This window comes from Myotis lucifugus, unplaced genomic scaffold (genome assembly GCF_000147115.1).
Source record: "Myotis lucifugus unplaced genomic scaffold, Myoluc2.0 scaffold_1, whole genome shotgun sequence".
In the NCBI taxonomy this organism is placed as follows: Eukaryota; Metazoa; Chordata; class Mammalia; order Chiroptera; family Vespertilionidae; genus Myotis; species Myotis lucifugus.
This window is the reverse complement of record NW_005871049.1, coordinates 19,548,645-19,575,884: the sequence shown is the minus strand read 5'-3', so window position 1 is coordinate 19,575,884 and position 27,240 is coordinate 19,548,645. Positions and strand designations below refer to the sequence as shown.

At 40.3% G+C, this 27,240-nt stretch overlaps 1 protein-coding gene across 3 annotated transcripts in view; it reads left to right on the top strand.

Annotated features, from left to right (window-relative positions):
* Window positions 1–27,240, top strand: part of SH3D19 (SH3 domain containing 19) — a 153,820-nt gene that overhangs the window by 92,398 nt on the left and 34,182 nt on the right. The window contains exons 4-9 of one of the 3 annotated variants that reach the window (XM_014455839.2): window positions 4,545–4,585; window positions 6,249–6,291; window positions 8,261–8,399; window positions 8,529–8,691; window positions 9,400–10,404; window positions 26,424–26,531. In XM_014455839.2, the coding sequence (XP_014311325.1) occupies window positions 4,570–4,585; window positions 6,249–6,291; window positions 8,261–8,399; window positions 8,529–8,691; window positions 9,400–10,404; window positions 26,424–26,531 (1,474 nt within the window). In that variant the 5' untranslated portion in view covers window positions 4,545–4,569. The remainder of the gene's footprint in view (window positions 1–4,544; window positions 4,586–6,248; window positions 6,292–8,260; window positions 8,400–8,528; window positions 8,692–9,399; window positions 10,405–26,423; window positions 26,532–27,240) is intronic. The other 2 variants (XM_014455834.2, XM_014455829.2) reach the window with 2 other exon arrangements.

Sequence of the window (27,240 nt, the reverse complement as noted above, 5' to 3'; positions counted from 1 at the left end):
GAAGGGAGGGAGGGAGGGAGGGAGGGAGGAAGGAAGGAAGGAAGGAAGGAAGGAAGGAAGGCAGGCAGGCAGGCTAGGAGAAGGCTGTGTATTAGAGGTCAAAGGAAGCGAGGTTCGAAAAGAATGAGTGGACCACAAATATCTCTTAATGCTGCAGGAAGGTCAGGCACAAGGTGGCTGAGAGTAGGTCATTATATGTGGCACTCAGGAGGTCAGTGGTGACCTTTGAGAGAGCAGTTTAAATAGATCATTGAAGTTGGAAGCCACAATTTGATTTGAACAATGAATGGAATATGTAGAAGCTGGGACAGCTGGGGTAGGCTAGTCTTCTATGAAATATGGTGGTAAATAGGAGAAGAAAGGGTTGTAGCTTGAGAAGGCATGAGGGTCAAGCAGAGAGGAGATTTGAACATGTTCACAGACTATTTAGGAAGAGGAAGTTGGAGGCCTCTGTAGGCAGCAGGGAAGGAATCCAGGGAGAGATCAAACTGCAGCCAGAGTGAAGAGGAAATTGGTGAAGCCACCCCAGCAGAAAGGAAGGAGGAGGTGAAACAATGGGAAAACTCTTGCTTTGAAGAACCTTTTTAAAACAATTAACACAGTTGTCTTTAATTCTTATGTGTTACTTTGTATATGCTAAAGAAATATTTGTTGGTTGTATGTATTGCTGATCTACACTAATAAAAGACAAACATGCAAATTGACTGTACCTTCGCTATGCCTTACGCCACGCCCACCAGCCAGTCAGAGCGACTATATGCAAATTAACCCAACCAAGATAGCGGCCAGCAGCCACAGAGCTGGAGCAAGCAGGAGGCTTAGTTGCCCCAATGATGGAGAAAGCCAAGCTTCCCGCCTGCCGCGGCCAGCTCTGAGCTCCACTCAAAGCAACAAAGTTTCAATTATAGAAGGTAAATAAACCCCAGATACCTGCTTTCAGCAGGCCGTGGCCACGGAGCTGGAGCGAGCAGGAGGCTGGGTTGCCCCTGGCGATGGAGGAAGTCAAGCTTCCCTCCCACCCGCCCTGGCCAGCTCTGAGCTCCTCTCAAGGCTACAAAGTTTCAATTATAGAAGGTAAATAAATCCCAGAAAAAAAAAAAAAAGAAAGAAAGAAGACGCTGGGAGCTTCCGTCGCCAGGGTGGCTTCGCCAGCCTGAAAATGGCCCTCAGCCCCTCACCCAGACTGGCCAGGCACCCCAGTGGGGATCCCCCCCCCACACCCTAAAGGGGGTGTGGCCAGCCTGAAAACAGCCATCAGCCCCTCACCCAGACTGGCCAAACCTTTATGGGGTGAGGGTCCCCACTGGGGGGGGGGCTTAACCAGCCTGCAAACAGCCATCAGCCCCTCACCCAGGCTGGCCAGGCGCCCCAGTGGGGACCTCCACCCTGAAAGGGGTGTGACCAGCTGCAAATAGCATCAGCCCCTCACCCAGGCTGGGCAGGCACCCCAGTGGGGACCCCCACCCTGAAGCGGTGTGACCAGCCTGCAAACACCCATCAGCCCCTCACCCAGGCTGGCCAGGCACCCCAGCGGGACCCCTACTCTGATCCGGAACACCCTTCAGGGCAAACCAGCCGACCCCCACCCATGCACCAGGCCTCTATCCTATATAATAAAAGGGTAATATGCAAACTGACCCTAACAGCAGAAGGACTGGGAATGACTGGTCACTATGACACATACTGACCACCAGGGGGCAGACGCTCAATGCAGGAGCTGCCCCCTTGTGGTCAGTGTGCTCCCACAGGGGGGAGCTCTGCTCAGCCACAAGCCAGGCTGATGGCTGCCAGTACAGCAGTGGTGGTGGGAGCCTCTCCCACCTCCTCAGCAGCACTAAGGATGTCCGACTGTAGCTTAGGCCTGCTCCCCACTGGCAAGTGGACATCCCCTGAGGGCTGCCAGGCTGCCAGAGGGATGTCTGACTGCCAGCTTGGGCCCGATCCCCCAGGGAGCGGGCCTAAGCCAGCAGGTGGACATCCTCCAAGGGGTCCCAGACTGCAAGAGGGCATAGGCCAGGCTGAGGGACCCCCCGCCCCCGAGTGCACAAATATTTGTGCACCGGGCCTCTAGTGTTAAATAAAAAGACAAACAGATTCTCACATGATGCCATGTAAATACAGAATGAAGAATAATTATGGCACCCTTTTGCCCATTCTATAAGAAAAAATTGTAAGAAATTTTTTATTTACTCAATCCATTGAAATGTTTGCTTTATTATCCCAGACATAATCATCTAACCCTGCCAAGGAGGAAAAACTATCACATTTTTAAGGCAATGTTCCTTAGCTGGTTGTATTTTAAATTCTTTTATGATGAGTATGGTTTCAATCAAGCCTTTAGGTCTTTCTTTTTTCATTTGTTTTTATGACCCCTAAATATTTTGGATAAAGATCATAAAATATTCTAACTGGATATATCTAGGATTTCATGCTTTCCCTTTCGTTAACTTTTTAAAAGAAAAATTATTCTCTGAAATTCAGAAATAGCTAATATTCATTGCCTACTGTAAGTCAGGAACTGCTAATGTTCATTGCCTACTGTAAGTCAGGAACTGTTCTTATACATTATAAAATAATGATCTACATGCTAGGTGTTAACCTCATTTTATACATGGTAGGGACACTGAATCTCAGAGAGGTTAAATGGCTCCACAAGGTAGAGCTTAGACGTGAACCTAGATTTCCTGAGACTCTGAGGCCATGAGCTTTTCCATTGCATGGATGTTCTTGTTACCATGTCATAGGCATCTAGTTCATACCCTGTCTCAAGCAAATGTAGTTAGTTATTTTTTATTATTGTGATTTTCATTGGTAAGGATTATAGCAAGGAAGCTTATAGTATAACTAGAGGCTCAGTGCACGGATCCATGCTCATAGAAAGGAAATTAATTAGAAGGTGGCCCATGGGGCAGGACTGGGTGAGATGAGCTGGACATCCCCTGGAGCCAACCTCCCATGTCCTTCCCTGGCTGGATGCACCTGGAGTGGCGCCAGGGCTCGAAGGATGTCTGCTGAGTGAGCGGGATCCGTCCAGCAGATGGGGTCCCTCGGCCTGCTTTGTGGGGATCGGGCTGAAACCAGCAGTCCCACATCTCCCGAGGGGGGTTACAGAGTGTGAGAGGGCACTCTGCAAAGTTGCTGTTGCTTGGCAGCTCCTGTGTTGAGCGTCTGCCCCCTGGTGGTCATTGCGCATCATAGCTACTGGTCAGATGGTCGCTTAGGCTTTTATATATATAGATGATCCTTCTGTGTGTTTATTTCTTCTGACCATCATTTTATCAATATTTTTGAATTATTGAGAATCAGGAGAAGCATCCAGCTCTCCTGGCTCCACAAGGAGTTAAACAGCTTCAGGGAACAAACTGCCCCCAGCCCTTCCTGTAATGGGCTGTAGGCCCTGGGATAATCCATTTAACCTCTCCTCATCTGTAAGGTTGGAGTAGGATGATCACTGAGGGTCCTTTCATGCTTATGATCCTGATGGAGCATAGGCAGAGTCTTTATTAGTACTAATATTGCAAATCCAGGTCTCAGTATTTTATGAACAGCTGAATATTAACTTGTTTTGTACTTAGAATTTAACTATATGAGTTAGAAAAGTTTCAAAATAATTCTGTAAAATGATACAACAGCTTTAATTGAACATATTGCCTTTATACTGTGGTTTAATCCAAAATGTACAAGAGACTAGCAGCAGTTTGTGGCAGGGGTTAAGAGCCCTGTCTGTATGGGCTTTGGTGGCAAATTCAGTTTTCCTGGCAACAACTACATCAAATCTGTTTAATCTGGGAAAGTGAGAATGGATTAAGTGGGTGGTTAAGAAATTTGCCGGAAGAGTGTGAAATACTACACGAAAACCTGCCATGAACATCTAAAGTGTTTCTAGCTGCTAAACTTGCTCAACACTGACAAAAAGAGCCAGTCATTCTATGGGGATCAAGAGAGAGAAAAAATTTCACGAATGAGTGAATGTGAAAAAAATCGGAGCAGGAAAGGAGAAGGCAGTGCTTCTGAAAGGATGCAGAGATCTGTGAGTTATGTTTGGGAGACCTTCTCGCCCTCATTTGGCTACTTCCAGAGTGGGAATGCCACTCTGCTAACCAGTGGGGGCCTCTTACTAATGGCCTGTGGTGTGCAAGGGCTGAATCAAGTAACAAGCAACTGATTTAAAATGATGTAAATTGAATACTGAATTTCCTTTTAAGTATTATGTATACTTTAATATTGATTCCTATTGAAGTCGCAAATTGATTTTGCAGAATGGTTTTTGGGGATATTTTTTGCACTGTTGTTAAAAACTATAGGTAGATTTTTTTTTACTGTGGTTATGAGTGTGGATGTCTGGTCTGTACAGACATGTCTTTGCCACAGCATACTTCTTTACTCCCTGAAACTATGGTTCATCAACTTTTCCTTTCTGTAGAAGTATGCAGAGTGGCATGGTGAGACAGTCTTGCTCTCAAATTCCTTTTAGAGCATAAGCAACTGGGTTCACTCTTTTTTCTCCCTTTCTTCTTCTATAACCCCTTCTTTTTTTCCCTTAGCACTCATGAATAGTGCACAGCAAAAATGCCCCGTGGAAGAGGTATGTTTGTGACGAATAATATGATGTCATGTACAAGTGCTGTGCCTGCTGATTCTGGCTTTAGTGGTGATGGTGATGTGATTGTAGCACACTTAATGAGCCACTTACTTAATGAAACCAGCCTTACCAATCAGACCCACCACTCAGAGCTCTAGCCTCTCTGTCCTTTCATTGCAATAGACAAAATGCACCTCAGCTTGGTTTAACTTTTGATAAAAATTGAAGTCAAACCAGTTGATGATATGAATACAAGACATCCTCCAACTTGATATCCAAGAGTTTTGGTTTCAAATGTTGGGTTTGCTTTGCCAACCCAGAATAGATTCAGCTGTCACAGCCACCTCTACCCCTGTCTTCCCAGCTTTGTCAGTCTCCTTGTTCAGAGAGAACCAGAAGTTAATAAGAGGAAAAAAGCTAAGATTCATACCTTCAACCTTTACAAATCAGAAGAATTGAAAAAAATCAGAGTATTGGAGAGATAGGAGGGCAACTGGCAGAAATAGTTAATATCTGAAACAAATTCCTGTTTATGCACAGATCATTTTGATATACCTGGTAGTGTAGGAAGATTTTTAAAAAAAGATATCTTTAGAATGTGCTCTTTGAAAATAGGGATATAATTCTGGATTGCACATATGTGTACTATGTGACCCTATATGTGACATATTGTCCAGATCATCTGACTAAGACTTAATTTAATTTTAAAATAAAATTTGGAGAATTTTTAAATGATCTAGCTTTTTGAGATTGAGGCTTGAGGGAAAAGTTAGTGCTGCATATATAATAATATATGCTATAATAAATATGTTTATAAAAGTGATTTGGACAGTTCTTGTATTCATTATTTTTTAATTTAGGTACTAAAACAAAGACTATAAAACTCCAGAAAAGTTAGAAAATTGATGAAAATTTAACCACCTTTATTCTCTTTACAATAGAGTTATAAAAAAACTTTATAAAAGTATAGTCATAGATCAGAATAGACATGTAACAAAGTTTTCTGCCCATTGTTACTTCATGTAATTATAATGCTCTTGTCATGCAATTTCTATTTATAACTATCTTTTTTTCCCTCTGTTCATTCATTAACTTATTTTCAGAACTCCAGAATGTGCTTTGGAGGGTTTTTGAAATCTATATTATCTTATGAATTCAAATATATGCTATACCTAACTTGATACCATATGAAAAGATCATTTTGATTTGCTTTTCTACTATGGTTGTTAAAATACATACATTCTGCTTTTTCTCCATGTTCCTCTTAGATATCATTCCCTCTAAACCTAATTCAGGTATAAAATACCTTTATATTCTTTCTTTCTTTTTTTCCTTCTTTCCTTCTTTCCATCCTTATCAAAACATTCTCTTTAAGGCACTATCCTATGTCTCTATATCTGTATCTATAATTCAGTATATAGAAATATATCATTTATTAGCTACTGGTTTTTAATAACTATAATTTATTTCTAATTATAAGAGAAATATAAGATGTGATTAAAAGATTTGCAAAAATAAGTGAAAGTTATTTTTAATCCTTCAAAAATCCATAATTCTATATGATATCAAGTATAAGCTATTTTTTCAATAATATACCCTATAAAAATGTAAACCTTTATTGAATATACTAATTTTGTACTACATCAATGTATTCTTTCTTTTATAGCTTCTCGGACTTCTATACAGAGTGAGCTTCATCGAGATAGGAGGTATGGTTATATTTATAATAGAGGGCATATATTCTGCTCATAATGAAATAAAAATTTTATCAGTTAGCAAGTTAAATATTTCTCTTTCATAAGCAGTGTATTGCAACATTCTGCCCCATCAATACATTTCCTGAATTAATCTATAAGCTTGAATGATAGAGACTTTGCTTGAGAGGAGAAGCAATACAAGCCTAAAAGTGTTCTTTTGAGACTAATTATTTACTGACATCAATTTGAAAATGTTTATTAAGCAACTACTATATATAAAGCATTATCGGAACTGCTTCAAAGGAGTGCTTTGTACCTCATAGCTACTGAGTACATGTTGCATAGATAAATGATGAATGACAGGATAGGAAATTGAGTGGAAGGATAAAGAAAGGAAAAGAGGCAGGCAGGCAGGCTGGATAGATAGCTGAATGCATAAGTGGCTAGAAGATGGTTGGTTGGAGAAAGGGAAGAAGGTCACTGAATACACAAAAAGAAGGACAAATAGACAGATAGAGGGCTGAATGAATGGAAAGATTAGCAGGTGGATAAATGGATAGATTTTTATAAAACAGCTTCCATGCTTTCAGATTTCTTAGGGTATGGTACCTGGGAATGAAGAACAAGGACTTTAGAGTGAGACATTATGCAAGTTCAAATCATGACTACTTTCTCACCATGTGACCTTGGCAAGCTATGTAACCCTTCTTTGCTTCAATATCCCCATCATTAAAGCAGTACAAACCAGACCTCCCTCATAAGGTTGTTATACGGATTAATGCATGTAGAGTGGTTAAAATTTATTAATTATTAACTCATTTAGTTAAACAAAAGCTATAAGCAGGGGTTCTTAGGTACTGCCATTCAGATGTAATTAATAAGCAGGTTCCACCACTTCACAAGCTAGCATGAGAGTGTGTCTATACATGGGGTTGGGGGAGGGGAGAAGGTGTTTATTTTATTAATATTTTTATTGATTTCAGAGAGGGAGAGAGAGAGAAACGCCAGTGATGAGAGAGAGTCATTGATCGGCTGCCTCCTGCACATCCCACACTAGGGAATGAGCCTGTAATCCGGGCATGTGCCCTGACCAGGAATTGAACTGTTACCTCCCGGTTCATAGGTTGATGCTCAACCACCAGCCGGACTATACACAGTTTTGATAATGATAGTGCTTTTTGGTTTTGTTTTTATTTGGCATAGAGTGCTAGAAAAAGGAAGAGCAGGTATCCTCGTCATTATTTGTTAGAACAGAAACTTAAGGCTCAGAGAGGTGATTGATCAGCTCAGAGTTGGTATTTGTTAGGAAGTCAGGTTGAAGGTAAGATTTAAACATGAAACTGTAGAATCAGGTTAAGAAAATTATGAAAGAAGCCATGCCTAAATTACTATGGCTCCTCAGGGTTAAAGAATAATCATCAAATTAGTGTACAAAACTGACAAGGAACACAGACACACACATCAGGGTCTAGAAATGAACATGTGAACTCTAAATACTTAAAGATAACTTGGAATTGGGACAGAGGTGGAGTGAGGAGGAAGAAGGTATTCTATTTATATGGTATCATTTTTGAGTTTATACTTTATAATAACAGAAAACTAAACAATTCTATTTGATCCATGCACTTTTCTACTTATGGTATATTTATGTTTGTCTATAGGCTAGATAGCAGAGCCCTGGAATGAAGAGCTTGTATGGACCTTACCTAGTCCATATTCTTATCAACCAAGGCAGAGCTAAGTGTGCTTAGGGTACATCTCTAACTTTTTGTGCCCAAACTCATAGAGGATGGCTGCCATTTGATCCCTTGAAGCCTGCCTGGGTGTACTGTTAGAGACTGTACAGGTCATTTCTGTGACTGCAGTAGTTCTTATGTAACTTGTTTGGGTGGTAGTTGTTTTCATGAAGCTTTGAACATTTGCAAATAGACAATAGCCTGTTACCAACTTGCAAAATCTCACTGAGGCTTCTGTCTGCTAGGCGCCCGGAGATCACCATTGTGGCAGCTGAGCCACTGAGGCCAGCCTCATGGTTTCCAGGAGCCCCAGCCCCAGGATTGGGATTTCCCCCACCCTCTGCAGCAGGCCCTTGGAGGCCCAGTGAGCTGGTTCCTGCTGAGGTGAATAAGTACCCTGTTATCTCTTTGCATTTTATTTTTAAAATGAAATTCAAAGATTAGAACAGTGAGACTGTTAACATGTTGGCTGTCAACCATAGATGTCTAAAATTTTCATTCTTTATTTTGTAGCTCCCACCATCTTATGAACAAGTCATAAAAGAAATCAACCAAGTTCAAGTTAATACTACAAATAACAATAATGCTGCTGCCTCTCCAAGGCACACTATTACTTCTGCAACTCAGACTGACTTTTCAGAAGAAATAGACAACCACCTGCCTCAAAGTAATGCAAGTAATTTGTCTCCCCTAATTTTGACCTGGTTCTAGGAAAGTAATCAGTAGGCTCTAGTCTTAAAAATAATTTTCAATTCATACATAATTTATTGAGCTCTGCTTCCCTGTCAGTGTGATCATGTGTGCTTTCTTTATTTGGATTTGCTATGATTATAATAGTTCATTCTCAGGACCCAAAGCCCCATTTCCTTGGGCTCACCCTAATTCATAACACAAAATATCCTTTAACTCATGGTTGGTATTACTGCTGATGCCCTTTATTCCCACTGAGAAGGATGTTATATTTAGCAATGTAAACTTGATAGGATGCTAAGGGTGTTTGCCCTGTTAGGCTTTTTAAATGCATTGTATTAGGATAACAGATGGAAATAAGTTACTTTGGAAAAGTAAAGCAAGAATCATTAGAATTTTGACAGCGAGAGAGAAATGATTTGTGTGATAAGTCTACTGAGAATCAGAAATTTAACGGTGTTTTAAATTATTACAAAATGAATGTTTCTTATATGAATAAATATAATTTGAATACTGCAGAAAGCTGAGTATAAACATTTCCACATTGATTTGGGAATTACTTTTTACTAATTGAGAGAACCAAATTCTCTTGCTATTCTACATGTATATCTTTAAAAATCTGTTTATCTTCTATTATGTTTTTCTTTTAAATTATAATGTTGCAACTTATTTTTGTTCATTTTGATCTTATCAGCACTACAGGCACCTCTCAAACCTCTTCAGCCTGCACCAGGGGTCTCAGCCAGTGATCTTCCCACAAATGTGGCACCTTTAATAGTCTTTGACATTTCTGAGGAGCATGCTTGTCCAGAAAACTCCAATGCTACAAGATGTCCAGTGCCAAAACCAAGATCAAAAAGCAACCTCAGACCAGTAGCCAGAGATTCTCACATTAAAGGGCAGAATCTCCAGAAAATCAGCTCAGCGGCCACCGAAGAGGAGTCAGCCCCAAGCCGACCCCAGTCTCTGTTAGACAATACCAACGACTTGGACAGTCAGGCAGGGATGAACATTATGAACACAGAACGAAGCCAAAATAGTATTGTTTCAAGGATCAAAGCATTGGATAGTCAGACAAATACTGAAACTTCTGAGCTGCCCAAGAAACCAGAGATTGCTCCCCGCTCACTCCCCCCAAGGCCTGCTGTTCCCTCAGGGAAACCCTCTGTGGCTCCCAAACCAGCTGCTAACAGAGCTTCTGGAGAACTGGACTCCTGGAATGAAAACAGACGCAAGGTGGCCTCAGGGGAAGGGCCCACCCCACACTCTCCACCGCAAGAAGTAGGGAGCATCCCAGTAACCAAACCTGAATTGCCAAAGAAACCAAACCCTGGCCTTACACGAAGTGTTAATCATGAGACTCTGGGGGGAGGGCCCGTGGTTGAGAGCCCTGATGGCAGGAAGAGAGTCCCAACTCCTGCTCCTCGGCCTTTGCTGCCGAAGAAATCACTTTCCTCAGAAAACCCCAGCTGCCCTGCCGCTTTGCTGAAACCAGTCACTGTTCCTCCCCGACCCCCAGTGGCATCACAAGCCAAAGCATTCAGGTCATTGGGTGAAGGAGCCTCAGCCAGCCCCGCAGCCCCAGGTCTGCAAAGCAAGCCTCTGGGGGACATCGACCTCATCAGCTTTGATGATGATGTTTTACCCATCCCACCTGGGAATGTGGTTGAAGACTCTCTTGGTTCAGAGATGGCTCTGGGTGAGTAAAAGAAGTGGAGGGGAATCTAAACTCATAGGGTCTCTTGAATGGCACTTGCTGTTTTAGTTTCCAGTACATAGGTTATTGAGATGTGTATGTGTAGAGAGAGGGAGAAACACAGAGAAATTAAAAAACATGGAGCTGGGTGGAAGATGGAAATTAAGAGGGAGGAAAGGGAAAATGCAGAATGGGAAGATGGAGACAGAGAACGAGGGAGACACACACGTTGATTACTATTATCCAAGCCTGGGATGAGGGACCAAACCAGATGTGAGGCCGGCTCCCTTACTCTGGCAGGTGGAGATTCAAACATGAGCAGGAAGCAGGGAAACTTCCCATACATGGGAAGTCATGCAGTGGGTCTGGAAGGGCTCCTGAGATTGAACCAGCCCTGCTGGGAGTGCCTGGAGAGGGGCCAGCCCTGGGGAGGACTCTGGCAAGACCAATGCAAGAAGTGAGAACCCAGCCATATGCTGCAATTTTTTTCCCCATAATCTTTATATAAACTCTTCCCTTGAGAATGCTGTTTTGTAAATAAATACAATAGTTATAAGTTTCCTGCCAAGATCAGGACAATTAAATTTCCCAAGAGGCAGAGGCGTGTTTTTTTTTTCCCTCACTCTGTTCAGCAAGAGGGTGTGATGGTGAAGCTTATGTCTGATTTGTCAAACCAAGCTGCTCTGCCTGTCATTAATAAGATTTGTTTTACTGCTGTTTACTTATTTGGGTAGAATTTTTGATCATATAAGCTTAATAGTATTTTCAAAAGGTTAGTTGTCATCTGTAAAAATGTTTAACAGGCATCAATGGTATAAACTCTGATTCAAAACCAGCTTCTGCACAGCATAGGTGTATTTTAAATGATAACAAATACATATTTATTAAATATTTATCATACACACAACATGTACCATGCCTCTTTCCCATAAGGAGTAGAAGGGAAGCTGTTGGAATATATTGAGTTTCTGCTGTGTTCCAAACCCTGTACTAAATACTCTGACATCTATTATTTAATTGAATACTTACAGAAACCCTCTGTAAGCTATCATTAGCCTCAATTTTCAGATGAAGAAAATGCGGCTGAGAGAGATCCATGGGTGATTTGCCCAGTGTCATAAAACTACAGTTTTCCAAGGCAGAATTCATACTCAATCTATTTATTCTAGAAAAAAAATATTTTTTAGTTTATTGAGAGAGAGAGAGAGAGAGAGAGAGAGAGAGAGAAACATCGATTTGTTGTTCCACTTATTTATTCATTTATTGGTTGATTCTTGTATGTGCCCTGACTGGGGATTGAATCTGCAACCTTGGTACATTAGGCTGACGTTCTAACCAACTGACCTACCCAGCCAGGGCATTCAATCTTTTTATTCTAAGTCTAGTTTATTTTTCACTATATCATATTGCTACCCAACATTTTCATGAAGCCTTAAACTAGGCCAGTGGTCCGCAAACTGTGGCTCGCGAGCCACATGAGGCTCTTTGGCTCCTTGAGTGTGGCTCTTCCACAAAATACCGACTTCTGCGCATGGGCCACGAAGTTTCAATCGCACTGTATGTTCGCGCCTGCACGAGGTATTTTGTGGAAGAGCCACACTCAAGGGGCCAAAGAGCCGCATGTGGCTCGCGAGCTGCAGTTTGCCGACCACTGATACTAGGCAATACATTAAAAACTTTTCAAGTCTTGGTTATGCCATTTTCTTATTTAAACCTTTTTGGTGTTACAAGGTTCAAGGTAGGACAGGGATGGGTAAATTCAACAGCAGCAAGCTGTTTAAGGGGTAGAAACTGTTTAGGCCGAAGAAATGCCTCCTTTTATAGAACCTGCTAGATTCTGTGGGGATGGCACTTAGTTAATAATTGCTGAGACTATTTCTGTGTCATTAAGCAGATAATTACAGTCATCTTCAAAAAACAAAGGTCAAAAACATACATTCAACATTAATGCAGTCTCATGCTTCATCCTGAGCCTTTTCTGTTTCATTGCACAACGTTTAATTATTGAGGCAGTCTTTTAGCAAAATGTGTAACTTGCTTGCCCTGCCTGACTTTAGCCATTGCTCTTGACTGTGGAGTTTTACTGAACTGAACACCTCTTCCTATATTCTGCTCCTCACGTAGTGATACTGTCAGACTCCCAGCCTCCCCTAGAGAACCCTAGAGATACCCTTGAGTCTTCCTGTCACACAGTGGCTAGTTGTTTGGACTTGGAGTCAGACTGGTCTGGGTCTACCACTTAATTGGCATATGACCTTGGACAATTTACTTAATCCCACAATGCCTTGGTTTCCTCATCTATAAAACATGATAATAATACTCCTCAAGGTATTTCAAGGATACATGTGATTATGAAGGAAAGCCCTACCTATGATCTGAAACATGTGAAGTGCTCATTAAGTGGTAGTTGTTGTTATTTCTTGCCCTTCACATCCAATTAGTTACCAACTCCTGCTGCGTTACCTTCTGAAGAGTGATTGAATCTTCCTCTCATTTCCATCCCTCCTGCTACTGCCCTGTCCTAGGCCTTTATGCCCCAATCACTGCAGTGGCCTCCTCAATTGAGTCTCTCCTCCTTCCACAAATGCAGCATCGTCCATCTTATGGCTACCCAAGCAATATTTCTAGAGTGTACATTGGACCTTGTGACTTCTTTGCTTATTGCCCAGGATCATCTCCGAATTCCTCAACATGTAGAGGGTTTATTTATTTATTTTTATTTGGACTTTGTGACTTTTTTTTTTCCGGACTTTGTGACTTTTTGATGGCATATCAATAGCACTGTCTTTGGATTATGTCTCTTTGCGAAACCTTGCTTAATCATCCTAGCATCAGCCAGAAACTGGGAGAGGAACACAGGATAAAAGCGAGAAACTCACAAATATGTCTTTCCTTCTCTTTCTCTTTTCTGAAAAATAAAGAAAATCTAATAAAACAGTTTTCATATAATGAAGTTGCCATATTAATCTCAGGAAATAGAGATCAGAAAATACTGAAACTATGAAAACATTGTAAAGATTAGAAAATTTATTAAAGAAAAACTCATAAAACAGGCAGTTTAATATTGGATTCATTTCATGGGTAGAATGCCTTCCAGGTTAATATAATAAAGCTGAGAAGTATTAGCAGTTCCTCTTCACACCTTTACCACTCATATCCAGTTGTCAAAAAGGCAGAATACTTCTGCTGTCAGCCCCATTACACAGACCAGAATAATAATGTAGCAATCAATTTCTGGTATTAACAGAACTCAAGGGAAAGAAATGACAGAAAAGCAAGCCAAGGATGGTGAAACTAATTATGATGACAAGCATGTTATTAGAGACAGGTAATGGGCAGAAAACTACATTATCATCAATGTTTTTCTCTACCCGGTAATGAAAAGCATGCGGATACAGGTGTAAAGCCGCTTGCTAGTTTGGCAGCAGGTGGAGAATAATTAGTTATGTGTGTGAGGGGCTAGACAGGGGTGGGCAAACTTTTTGACTCGAGGGCCACATTGGGTTCTTAAACTGGACCGGAGGGCCGGAACAGAAGCATGGATGGAGTGTTTGTGTGAACTAATATAAATTCAAAGTAAACATCATTACATAAAAGGGTACGGTCTTTTTTTTTTTAGTTTTATTCATTTCAAACGGGCCGGCCCGTGGGCCGTAGTTTGCCCACGGCTGGGCTAGAAGGAGGGCAGAATAACACTGCAAATAAAAGTAGAGAAAAATGCCATTGGCCTTCCTGAGATTTAGATGAAAGATTCTTTTGGAGATGCTTTGTGTTTTTTCTGGGGAAGCCAGAGCAAACAGTCTGTGATGGAGAGACTTGTGGCACTGCAGTTCTTAACCCTTTCTGGATCACAGAACTCTGAGAATATGATTAGCTTGCAAATCTTCTTTTTCCTTTGAAAAAGCAGTTATATTTTTCAAGGTTACAAATAAGAGCTAATTATTATGAACTAAGTCTGTCTAATTTAGACAAATTCAAAAATATATATCTGCATTATTTCTTATTAAATAGGATCACTGAGGAATAGTATCAAAAAGAGAATTTTTATGCAGACATTCTCCATTTTTCATTCATAAAACCTGTATGTCACTTGAGCATAATGATTTTAAATTTAAAAGGGGAGCCAGAGGTCTCAATGCCTGGAAAGTCTTATAAAATATCACCTAAATAATTTAGTTGCTCGTTCTTTCAATATTATCTATTGAACACTTACCTGAAGCACTATTTTGTGCTAGAAGCTACTTGAATTGAAAAAGAGATTCAAATTCTATTTTAAATTAGGTGAGGAGCACTATTTTGTAATGGGGTAGCCCATTACTAAATTGTCTTTAGTTTATTGTAAATCTTAGACCCAACATGTAAAAGTATGGGCCCCATCATGTTTAGTTTTTGTGCATCAAAACTAAGCTATAGTACCCAGTTATTCAAACACTCATCTGTAAGTGTTGTTGTGAATGTATTTTGTAGATGTGGTTAACATCTACGATCAGTAGACTTCCTTGATAATGTGGATAGGCCTCATCCAACTGGTTGAAAGGCTTAAGAGAAAAACTGAGGTTTCCCTGGGGAACAAGAAATTCTGTCTTAAGACCTCAGTATCACTTCCTGCCTGCCTGCCCTATACATATCAAACTTGCCAGCCCCCATAATCACATAAGCCAATCCTGATTGGTTCTGTTTCTCTGGAGAACCCCAACTGATACTAACTCTAGGCAGACTCCTGGGTTTGAAGTTTGGCTCTGCTACTTCTCTATTGGGTGATTTCTGTACCTCTGTTACTTCATCTGTAAAATGGGGATAATACTTGTACCTAACTCAAGGGAACCAGAATAACCTCGAGCACAGAGTAAGTACTTTAAAAGTGTTTGTAAATAAGTAATTCTGTGGTGCCAAGTTTACTTCTCAGCTGGAAAACTTGAGATGTTTTTATTCTCAAATATTTGCTGTCAACCATACATGATCGCTTTTTTCCACACCAAGAACAGAACAGCCTAGGAACAAACAGCACCTCACCAGCCACAGGTGCCTATACATTTAGATGGTGCAGGAGCAGGGTGAGGCAACAGGCCAACTCTACACATGGGGATAATTCGGCAAAGCTGCAGTAAGAGCACTTCTGGAACATTAAGAAAAAAAATATAGAGAATTTTTATTTTTCTAGTAACTTTGTGGAAAATTGTATGGCCATTATTGCCTTGAAAAAGCAACAAAAGGGACAAGAGTTTTTGCTTTTTTCCCCTTATTTTTAAATGGTCTTTACTTTGTTTGTTTGAGAGGGGTGTTACAACTTTTTTCTTGATAGCGAATTTACTTTATTGGATTTTTTGAAGTTACAAAATAACATATATTTGCTGTAACAACTCAAGCAATATAAACATTTAGTGAAATATACAAATTAATCTCCCTCTAAGTCTGTCCAAATCCCCAGGCTAACCAGTGGGAACAATGTTATATGTAGCCTTCTGTGCCTTTAGACATTCCAACATATATATTTATATATGCATGTGCTTTTTCCAGCTTTTTATAAAAAATTTTAATAAAAAATTTTAATGTACTATACCTATTACTCAGCAGCTTGCTTTTTTTCATTTAACAATGAGATTTATGGACTTCTCTTCAGACCAGTAGATGTAAGTCTAACTCCTTAGTGCATCACAGTTGATTCAACATTTCCCCTATTGTTGGACAAGCAGCTTGTTTTATTTGTTTTCAAATTTTGGGAATTTTTTTTTCTTTTTTGCCACAACAAAAAATGCTGCAGTAAAGTCTCCTAAAAAACATTTTCATTTCTACTAGTGCTTTTGTTTCTGAGGAATAAATTTCCAAAAATGAGACTACTGGCAAAAGGTTATAAACTTTAAACATTAAAATTTTTTTTTCAATTACAGTTGACATTCAATATTATATTAGTTTCATGTGTATAGCATAATGGTTAGACCTTTGCCTCCATTGTTACATTAATTCTCCATATAGGTGTGGATTTATTTCTGGACTTTCTGTTCTGTTCCATTGATCTTTGTATCTATTTTTATGCCATTACCATGCTGCTTTGATTACTATAATCTTGTCATATAATTCAATATCAGGTAGCGTGATACCTCCAAGTTTTGAACTTTCAACATTTTAATAGTCCCACTGATCCAGTTTCCTACCTGGCAGTGCTTGGAGTCCCCAAACATGAATGCTATCTTTGCTGATATGTTGTCCACTAACATTTTGGGGGAGGGGGAGGTGCCCTCTCATGAAAAGAGATAAAGAGTAGAAGGATCCAAGATGGCGGCCGACAGGACAGGCTGCAAGATAGTGTGTGAGTGAGAGAGCAAAAGAAGAGTGTGTGGACATGCGGGGAGTGTCTGTATTTATGAGTCTGCGTCAGCTATATTCCACAGCACTGTTGGGGACTGGCGGACCAGGCTCCCCTGGCCGGGCAGCCTTTACTACTGCTGAAATCTCTCCTGCAGCAGCTGGCTCTGCCACAGAGACCACGCCATCTTGAAGGGGAGAGCGGCTTTGATCGGAAACACACCCTTACCTTCAACTGGGGAGACTTCGGATACCTCCCGGGACCCAACAACCACATCTCCCAGGGACCAACTGCCTCAGCTGTGAACCCACAACCACTGAGACTCCAGCCTCCCTGGCCATGAGCGCCTAAAAAGTTTGTCCAGGGGGAGACAAAGCAGCGCCGAATACATGGACAAGCCCTGCGCCTTCTCACAGAGCAGATAGAAGGAACAGCTGAATTGAACAACACCCACCTGGAATTGGTGAATTAAACACTGCTAGTGCGGCAATCCGTGGATGGAAAGGTCAGAGATTGCCTAGAGAGAGCTCTGCCTCCTCAGATTCAGCTGGGTGTTTGTTGTTTTCATTTTTTGGATTAGTTGTTGTTTGTTGTTTGCATTCATCTCAGAGTGTTTGTTGTTTGCATTTTTCGGATTAGCTGTTGGGGTTTTTTTTAGTTTTCTCCCCATATACATATATTTTCCTCCTTTTTTCTTCTCTTTATTTTCTCTCTTACATTTTTTCCTTTTCTCAAAATCATTTTTGCACTCTTTTCTGTTCCCTAGATCTCTTTTCTCTGGTGGTCACCTTTATTTGGGGATATTGGTATCATGAATACATTTGTGTTTGGTGCCCTATGTGTTGTGTCTTGTCATGTTGTATTTTGTGCCTTTAAGTCAACGCAGGAGAGACAGAGCTACATAACCAGACACCCTGAGAGAAGCAAACATAAGAAGACAAAGAAACAGCCTCCATATGAAAGAAAAGGAGGAATCATCGGAAAAGGAAGTAAACGAAATGGAGGCAAGCAATATGTCAGAGGAAAATTTCAGAGCAATGGGCATAAAGATGCTGAAAAGGATGGAAGACAAACTCAACAATATTTGTAAGAACCAAGAGGAAATGACAAAGTACCAAGAAGAAATGAAAAATGACATTGCTGCAGTAGCACAATAGAAAGCATCAACAGTAGACTAGAAGAAGTGGAGGACTGCATCACTGAGCTAGAAGACAAGGTAGGAAAAAATACCCAAGCAGAGCAGCAACTGGAAAAAAAGCTTAAAAAACAGGAGGAGAGCCTAAGGGAACTTTGGGACACCATGAAATGAAACAACATTTGCATAATAGGGGTCCCAGAAGGAGAGGAAACTGAGCAAGGAATAGAAAACCTGTTTGAAGAAATAATGACAGAAAACTTCCCTGATGGGAAGAAGAAAAAACTCACACAAGTCCAAGAAGCTCACAGAGTCCCATACTAGATGAACCCAAAAAGACCAACATCAAGACACATTATAATTAAATTGACAAACACCACCGACAAAGTAAGAATCTTAAAGGCTGCCAGAGATAGATAGAAAGTTACCTACAAGGAATCTCCCATCAGACTATCGATTGATTTCTCAACAGAAACACATCAGGCCAGAAGGGAATGGAATGAAATATACAAAGCATGCAAAGCAAGGGTCTGAATCTCAGAATACTGTACCCATCAAGGCTATCAATCAGAGTTGAGGGTGAAATCGGGAGCTTCACAGACAATAAAGGACTAAGGGAGTATATTACCACCAAACAAGCAATGCAAGAAATGTTAAAGGGACTGCTGTAAAAAGAAGAAATAGGAAGGGAAGAAGGAACATAGGCATAAAGAATAAAAATGGTGACAAACGAGTACCTATCAATAATAACTTTAAATGTAAGTGGATTAAATGCCCGAATCAAAAGACATAGGGTAGCTGAGTGGATAAGAAAACATGACCCATATATCTGCCTACGTCAAAAAAACAAGAAAAAATGGTAATAAATTACCTAACCCTATAATTCGAAGAGTTAAAAAGAGAGCAACAAGAAAAGCCCAGCGTAAGCAGAAGGAAGGAAATAATAAAGATCAGAGCAGAAATAAACGACATAGAGACCAAAAAAAAAAAAAAAATATATATATATATATATATATATATATATATATATATATATATAAAAGATCAACAAAACCAAGAGCTTGTTCTTTGAAAAGATAAACAAGATTGATGAACCTCTAGCCAGGCTCACCAAGAAGCAAAGAGAGAGGACCCAAATAAACAAAATCAGAAATGAAAGAGGCGAAATAACTGGTCCCACAGAAATGCAAACGATTATGAAAAAATACTATGAACAACTCTATTCCAACAAAATGGACAACCTAGATGAAATGGACATATTCTTAGAAAAATACAGGCTCCAAAAACTCAATCAGGAAGAATCAAAAAACCTGAATAGGCTGATAACTACTGAAGAAATTGAAGCAGTCATAAAAAATATTCCAGCAAACAAAATCCCTGGTCCAGATGGCTTTACAGGGGAGTTCTACCAAGCATTCAAAGAAGAACTAAAACCTATCCTCCTCAGACTATTCCAAAAAATTCAAGAGGAAGGCACCTTTCCAACAGAACTCAAAAGACCTGTTCTCAAAAAACTACAGGACATTGAAAAAAGAGATAGAGGAAGACATGAACAAATGGAAGAATATACCATGTTCATGGATTGGTAGAACCAACATTATTAAAATGTCCATACTACTCAAAGCAATCTATAGATTCAATGCAATCCCCATTAAAATACCAACAGCACATTTCAAAGATCTAGAACAAACTCTCCAAAAATTCATCTGGAATAAAAAAAAAAAAAAGACCCTGAATAGTCACAGCAATCCTGAGAAGAATAATGTTGGAGGGATCACAATACCAGATATCAAGCTATATTACCAAGCCACGGTTCTGAAAACTGCCTGGTACTGGCACAAGAACAGACATATAGACCAATGGAAGAGAACAGAGAACCCATAAATCAACCCAAACCATTATGCTCAATTAATATTTGACAAAGGAGGCAAGAGCATACAATGGAGTCAAGACAGTCTCTTCAATACAGGGTGTTGGGAAAATAGGTCAGATACATGCAAAAAAATGAAACTAGATCACCAACTTACACGATATAAAAAAACAAACTCAAAATGGATAAAAGACTTAAATGTAAGATGGGAAACTATAAAAATCCTACAAGACTCCATAGGCAGCAAAATGGCAGACATATGCCGAAGCAATTTCTTCACTGATACTGCTCCTAGGGCAATGGAAACTAAGGAGAAAATAAACAAATGGGACTACATCAAAATAAAAAGTTTTTGCACAGCAAAAGAAACCATCAACTAAACAACAAGAAAGCCCACTGCATGGGAGAACATATTTGCCAATGATATTTCAGATAAGGGTTTAATCTCCAAAATTTACAGGGAACTCATACAACTTAACAAAAGGAAGATAAACAATCCAATTTAAAAAATGCACAAAGGATCTAAATAGACACTTTTCTAAAGAGGACATACAGAAGGCCAAGAGACATATGAATACATGCTTAAAGGCACTAATCATCCGAGAGATGCAAATCAAAACAACAATGAGGTACCATCTCACACCTGTCAGAATGGCTATCATCAACAAATCAACAAACGACAAGTGCTGGAGAGGATGTGGAGAAAAAGGAACCCTCGTGCACTGCTGGTGGGAATGCAGACTGGTGCAGCCACTGTGGAGAACAGTATGGCGTTTCCTTAAAAAGTTAAAAATGGAGCTCCCTTTTGACCCAGTAATCCAATTTCTAGGACTGTATCCAAAGAAACTAGAAACACCAATCAGAAAGGATATATGCACCCCTATGGTCATAGCAGCACAATTTACAATAGCTAAGATTTGGAAACAGGCTAAGTGCCCATCAGCAGATGAGTGGATTAAAAAACTGTGGTACATCTACATAATGGAATACTACACTGCTATAAAAAAGAAGGAACTTTTACCATTTGCAACAGCATGGATAGAACTGGAGAGCATTATGCTAAGCAAAGCAAGCCAGTTGGAGAAAGATAAATATCACATCTCATATGTAGCATATAATGATCAACATAAAATTTGATGAACAAGAATAGATCCAGAGACAAATGGCAGGGGAGAGGTGGGGTAAGAGAGCAACCAAAGGACTTGTATGCATGCATATTAGCATAACCAATGGACACAGACACTGGGGCGGTGGGGACTTGCTTGGGGTGGGAATGTCGGGAGAGGGGGTGTCAATTGGGGAAAAAGGAGACTTATGTAAAACTTTAGACAATAAATAGAAAGGGAGGGAGGGAGGGAGGGAGGGAGGGAGGGAGGGAGGAAGGAAGGAAGGAAAGAAGAAGGAAGAAAGGAAGGAAGGAAGTAAGGAAGTAAGGAAGGAAGGAAGGAAGGAAGGAAGGAAGGAAGGAAAGAAAAAAGAAAAGGGAAGGGGAAAAGAAAAAAGAAAAGAAGATAAAGAGTAAACTTCATACTGGGTAACTAAAGAGAGACTTGCACACCATCATCAAGATGAAAAACAGGCCTCTGGCTCCACCTTCTCATTGAAGTGACGCTGCTTGTCCTCCCCACGAATCCGCACACCTGGTCTGGATTACAGCCCAGGACAGCATGCAGACAAAGAGGCAGATGCCGAGCTCACTGACTCAGTGAGCACAGCTGAAGTAGATCATTAAACCAGCCCACTCCTGCCAAACAGCCCGCAGGGCTGGAACACTAAGGCTTCCTTGCTCCACTTTATGAAAAAGGCATGTATAGTAGAATAATTACCAGTTATCTGAGTGCTAATTCTTAAAGAGCAGCTAATGATATTAAAAATAAAGACCAGCCTGGCCAGTGTGGCTCAGTGGTTTAGCATTGACTTATGAACCGAGAGGCATGCTTCAATTCCCGGGCAGGGCACATGCCCAAGTTGCAGGATCGATCCCTAGTGGGGGCCATGCAGAGGGCAGCTGATTGATGATTCTCTCTCATTATAGATCTTTCTCTCTCTCTCTCTCTCTCTCTCTCTCTCTCTCTCTCTCTGTCTCCCTCTCCCTTCCTCTTTGAAATAAAAATAAATAAATACAAAAAAAGAGTGGGTGGCTAGGAGACTTTGAATACTTTGTATTGAAGTTGCATTGTTGCTACTTAAATTTAAATCCTTTAGGTTTAAAAATAATGCCTGGACCCCTTTAATGCAATAGTGAGATCTGCTGCAGTGTGTGGGACTTGGGGTGGGGCATTAGTCCTCCAAAATTAACCCCTTTTGGTTCCCCCTTGTGTCCAGTCCTGTAAGGGCAGTGATGGCCTCTTTTCTCCTTCCCCTGCCCCCTTGTTCAATGCCCTCACTCCTGGAATTTGAGAGACTGTGTGTAGGTGGTATACTGGCCCAGAATTTGGTATGAGTTGGGAAACAACTGAAGTTATTCCATGCTTTTCCCTCCACACACCTCCCCCCAAATCATCAACTAAAAACCTATACAGTAAAACCTCTATTCTCAAACATCCCTTATCTCAAACAATTCAGTTCTCAACCAAGTTGTTCACAGAAAAACATCTTGGTTATTGAACAAAACTTCTTGACCTGACAGGCCTGTCATGCTGATACCTTTACTATCAGTCATGCATCTCTCAGGTGACAAAGGAGATAATGAGCGAGTATGAGTCAGTTTACTGCTAAACCTCACATTGTTAACATATCAGGAAATTGTGCTGTGAATATTTTTGTGGTTTTTTGCTTTTGTTACTGTTTATTATTAAATATATACAGTAATTCACCATAGGTCCTAAGAAGGTTAATGATAGCAGCAAAGTGAACAATGATAAAGCTTTAAAAAGAAATAATTGCAAAGTATGATAGAGGTGTTCATGTGCCTGACCTAGCTACCAAGTATGGCATGGCGAAATCGATGATTAGCACGATTTTTTAAAAAATATTTTTATTGATTTTCATAGAGGAAGGGAGAGGGAGAGATAGAAACATCAATGAGAGAGAACCACTGATCCACTGCCTCCTGCATGCCCCCTACTGGGGATTGAGCCCACAACCTGCCTGACTGGGAATAGAACCTGGAACCAATAGAACCTGGGACCTCTTGGTCCATAGGAAGACGCTTAATCCACTGAGCCACCACAACTGGGCAATTAGCACAATTTTAAAACATAAAGGGGCCATCAAGAGTGCTGATGTTGCTAAGGATGTGAAAGTGCTCATGAAACAAGGGTCACAGGCAATTTGGAAAGATTAAAATGGAATCATTTGGAGGCCTAGAATGGATTAACTCAATTTACTTTGTTTCTAACTAGAGGCAAGGTGCACGGATTCATACACGGGTGGGGTTCCTCGGCCTAGCCTGCGCCCTCTCGCAATGCAGGACCCCTCGCGGGATGTTGGATAGCCGGTTTTGGCCCAATCCTCGAAGGCCTAATCCAGACAGGAGGGAGCCCAATCCTGTGCATTGAGCATCTGTCCCCTGGTGGTCAGTGCGCGTCATAGTGACTGGTCAACCGCTCGTTCAGTTGTTCGGTCGCTTAGGCTTTTATATATACAGAAGTGAAAAAAAATGATTAGCTTTTCGAAAAAATCACTTCTCGAACAGCCTTCTGGAACAAATTAAGTTCGAGAACCGAGATTCCACTGTGTTAATAACCAGCAGATTACAGGTACCAAAAGCAGCCTTTAGAGAAGAAATGCCACTTGAAAGGTAAAACACAATGAACAATTATCAGCCTTAACCCTTCTCTTGATTTTTTTTGGTCCTTTTCCCTGGGGGCCTTTCTTAGGTGGTAGATAATAAACTTAAAATAGGATTGTACTTTACTCTTATATCTCCCCACCCAGCACTGTTACTGGCACAGCAGACAACAGAGCCCTGAGGGAATGGTATATTACAACCAAGATTGGGAGAGGGAGGACGGACAAGTTCCTGGACAGTCAAGCCTACAGCAGCTGGGGGAGGAAGTTGGCTCCTTAGAGTTCACTGTGTGTCAACAAGGGTCATGTTGGCAGAGCAGAGGCAAAGGCAGGGGAGAAAGAAGAACAGAAAGGAAAAATACACACAGGAAAGATACTGTGTTTTTGTATTTGAATAAAATGCCAAGATTACATGGGCTCTTCAAATTCTTTTGTTTTAGCTAGGGTTACTCAGAATAAATGAACTATTCAGAGAGTTCAGATTTAGGTAATATTTGCAATAGTGGGCATTAATACAGGGGTATCTACCTCTTTTTATCCAGTGGTACTGCTGTTTCTTAAAGACCAATGTATATTATTCAAGTTGGAAGAACTATTAGAATATGTAAAATCCAGTTGTTGGAAAGACGGTCATGGCACCCTCCCCAACTTCACCCTCCTGTTTCATGCTACAATCTGTGTCCCTCTGCCCACACCTGAAGTGCCTCACCTTGCTCTACTTTTTCCTTTTTCAGTAGTACCTCTTGCCTTCCAATATACCCCATGAACTACTTATCTATTATATTTATTGTTTACTGTTTCCATCTCCTTGCTGCAGTAAAAGTACCATGAGGGCAAAGTTCTTTGCTTTGTTCACTGAAGTATTCCCAGCATCTAGCTTGTTTGATGTGTAGCAGGCACCCAACCAATACTGAATAAGAAAAGTAGAAAAGCAAACTACAAAGAAATGGATATAAAATTATCCTGTTTTTGTTTTGCAAAATACCTAGATAATAATACATGTACTATAGAAAAAAATTATAGACAGATACACCACATCTTAGATAATAATTACTCCCAGAGGAATAGGATTACAGGAGATTTTCTGTCATATGTTTCCCATTTTTACAATAAATATTACTTTTGAAGTAGAAAATAATGCTATAACAAAGTAAGGATTAAAGAATTTGGTTAGGCCTAAAAGAAGGACCTTTGTTTATTTTTTGGGGACATAGGTTACAGTGAAAGAAAGTTACATTGTTACAAGAGCCTTTTTAAAAAGTTTGATGTTTTGATAATCTTGAGTTGGTTTTTTTGAACTTAGACAAGACTCGCCTCATTTGTGAACTGATAGACAGGGTTTCACAGAGGGGTCATCTAATTTTTTTTTCTCAGTAATCTAATAATAATTTTACCTAGCATACCATCTGGAGGCCCTTCTTAGGTGGTAGATAATAAACTTAAAATAGGATTGTACTTTACTCTTGTATCTCCCCACCCAGCACTGTTACTGGCACATGGCAGACATACATAGGTGAGCAAGTGAGTGATATTCTTGGAGGGTATAAGATGGCAGGATTGCCTGCGAACTGGGTGGAAGGCAAGGAGAAGTGTCAGGGAGCTGAAGGGCCTTCTTATTCTGAGCTCAGCTCTTCACATATCCTGCAAAGAGCTGGGCAGCAAAAGGTGCTTCTTGAACTGCAGCTCATAATGGGCAGAACATGAGTCCTGTTCATCACAGGAGCTCTGGGGTGCATTGTTTTACAGGGAGTGTCTCCCTAAGGCAAATATTCATAGAGCAGGTGCAGAATTACAGCTTATACTAATTCTGCCTCTTGTTAAATAAAGGCAGAGGTGGCCTCGTAAGATCCTGTGTGCAGTGTAGAGTATCAGTTATATAGCATTTTATTTTATATTTGCTAATCTAATTATTTTTAGATTTCTCATCTTCAAAAAATTTTATGGTCATTTTTCCAAACTACTGAAAAGAACATTGACATTAAAGAAAAAAAGAATATTCCTTTCAGGAAAAAAGTTCGGTGGTTATGTTTTTTAAAAAAATACTTTTTCTAAGCATATACTGCCTATTTATTTATCTTTGGTAATCTTCACCCAAGGATATTTTTTCCATTGATTTTTAGAGATAGGAGGAGGGAGGGACAGAGAGAAAGAAAGTGAGAGATGAGAGAAAGAGAGAGAGAGAGATAGAGAGAGAGAGGGAGAGAGGGAGAGGGAAAGGGAGAGAGACATTGGATGCCTCCTGCATGCACACCATCAGGTGCAGGGGATTGAACCTGTAACACAAATACGTGCCCTTGACCAGGAATAGAACCCACAACCCTTAGGTGCTGGGCTGATACTCTATCCACTGAGCTACACCAGCCAGGGCATATACTATCTATTTTAAATGAATCAGTTAAGATAGAGAAATGCCAAGTCATGTATCCTTACCCCGAAATGATATATTTGAAAGAGGATGTCTTATTCAGGATAAAATGTTTTTCATTTTCATTTTACTGAAGTGTCATTTTACTAAAGTATTAAAATCTAAGACTCTGCTGAGCACCCACCATGTGCTAGGCATGTGGGTAAGTTTTCCACAGGCACAGGCGTGTGGGGAGCGGAGGTCTTTTCTTCCTGGGGGCCTGGGAGGCTTCACATTAGAGGGAAAATTGGCTCTTCGGTTCACTTGCCCCTCATTTTCAGGCAGACACTTATGAAATGATTGCACTCTCATGAAAGATAGCTTCTACATAATTCAAGATTGTCCTGGATCCCTCTCATCAGAGAGGAAGAAAAGCCATATGAATTATTTACAGAGCATCAAGTTATTTCCTTTCATGAGCTCCGACTTTGTTTTTGTCTCTGCAAACTGAGATTTTGTTTATCCATGAATAGTTTTCCCTGGGGCATGAAAAATATGACTCTTTAATTATGAATGAGATTTTTTGTTTGAGTCCATGTTAACTAAAACATGCAAAATAAACTGTGTTTTTCATTAGATCCCTTCCAGGTCCCCACAAAGACAGAACCAACAAAAGAACCAGCAGTTCAACCAGCACCCACCAGAAAGCCCACTGTGATTCGAATTCCAGCCAAACCAGGAAAATGTAAGCACTTCTCTGCCTTCTTTATTTGCTGTCCAAGAGCCTGGGGATAATACATGCTCTTTTATCAATGTCTGCTTTGAAAGTATGTGTGATCAGCCATTTATTATCATTTGTAGTCTAGGACATTTAAAAGCAAGTTGGTGGTTTTTTTTTACAATTCTTTAGACAATTAGTACAGTAAATTTGGATTTTATTTCTCTTTAACAATGTCTTTAAGTAGAGAGAATAGTGGGAGACTAAAACTCAGAATAATTGTAATATCCTCTGGTGCCTCTGGTAAAGATATGGTAGAAAAGGAATTGAAACTGATAGCAAATGAAGTTATATATGTCTATCATAGAGAGCATGTTACCCCATTATATATAGGAAGTATATTACTCCAGTCAGCACCCTTATAAATTGGACTAATAGTTCTGAAATCCTGAAACGGGTATATTGAGGAAGCACCTTTACTTATTATCCTGACAAAGCTCCAGAAACTATATATGAGAGAACTGAAGTGCCAGTTTCCAGAGAGTTATTTCCCAAGAATTTTATCATTACAATTATCAAGCAATGCATATATGCCATGGAGGAAGAAAAGTAAGACTTTTGGTGTCTGAAGAACTTGGAATGGACAAGTGAAGGAAGGAATAGCTTCGTGGTGCAAAACCCCTGGCTCTTCTTTGAACCTGTCAGCTCCTTCCCCTGGGGACCTGTTCCTTCTGAC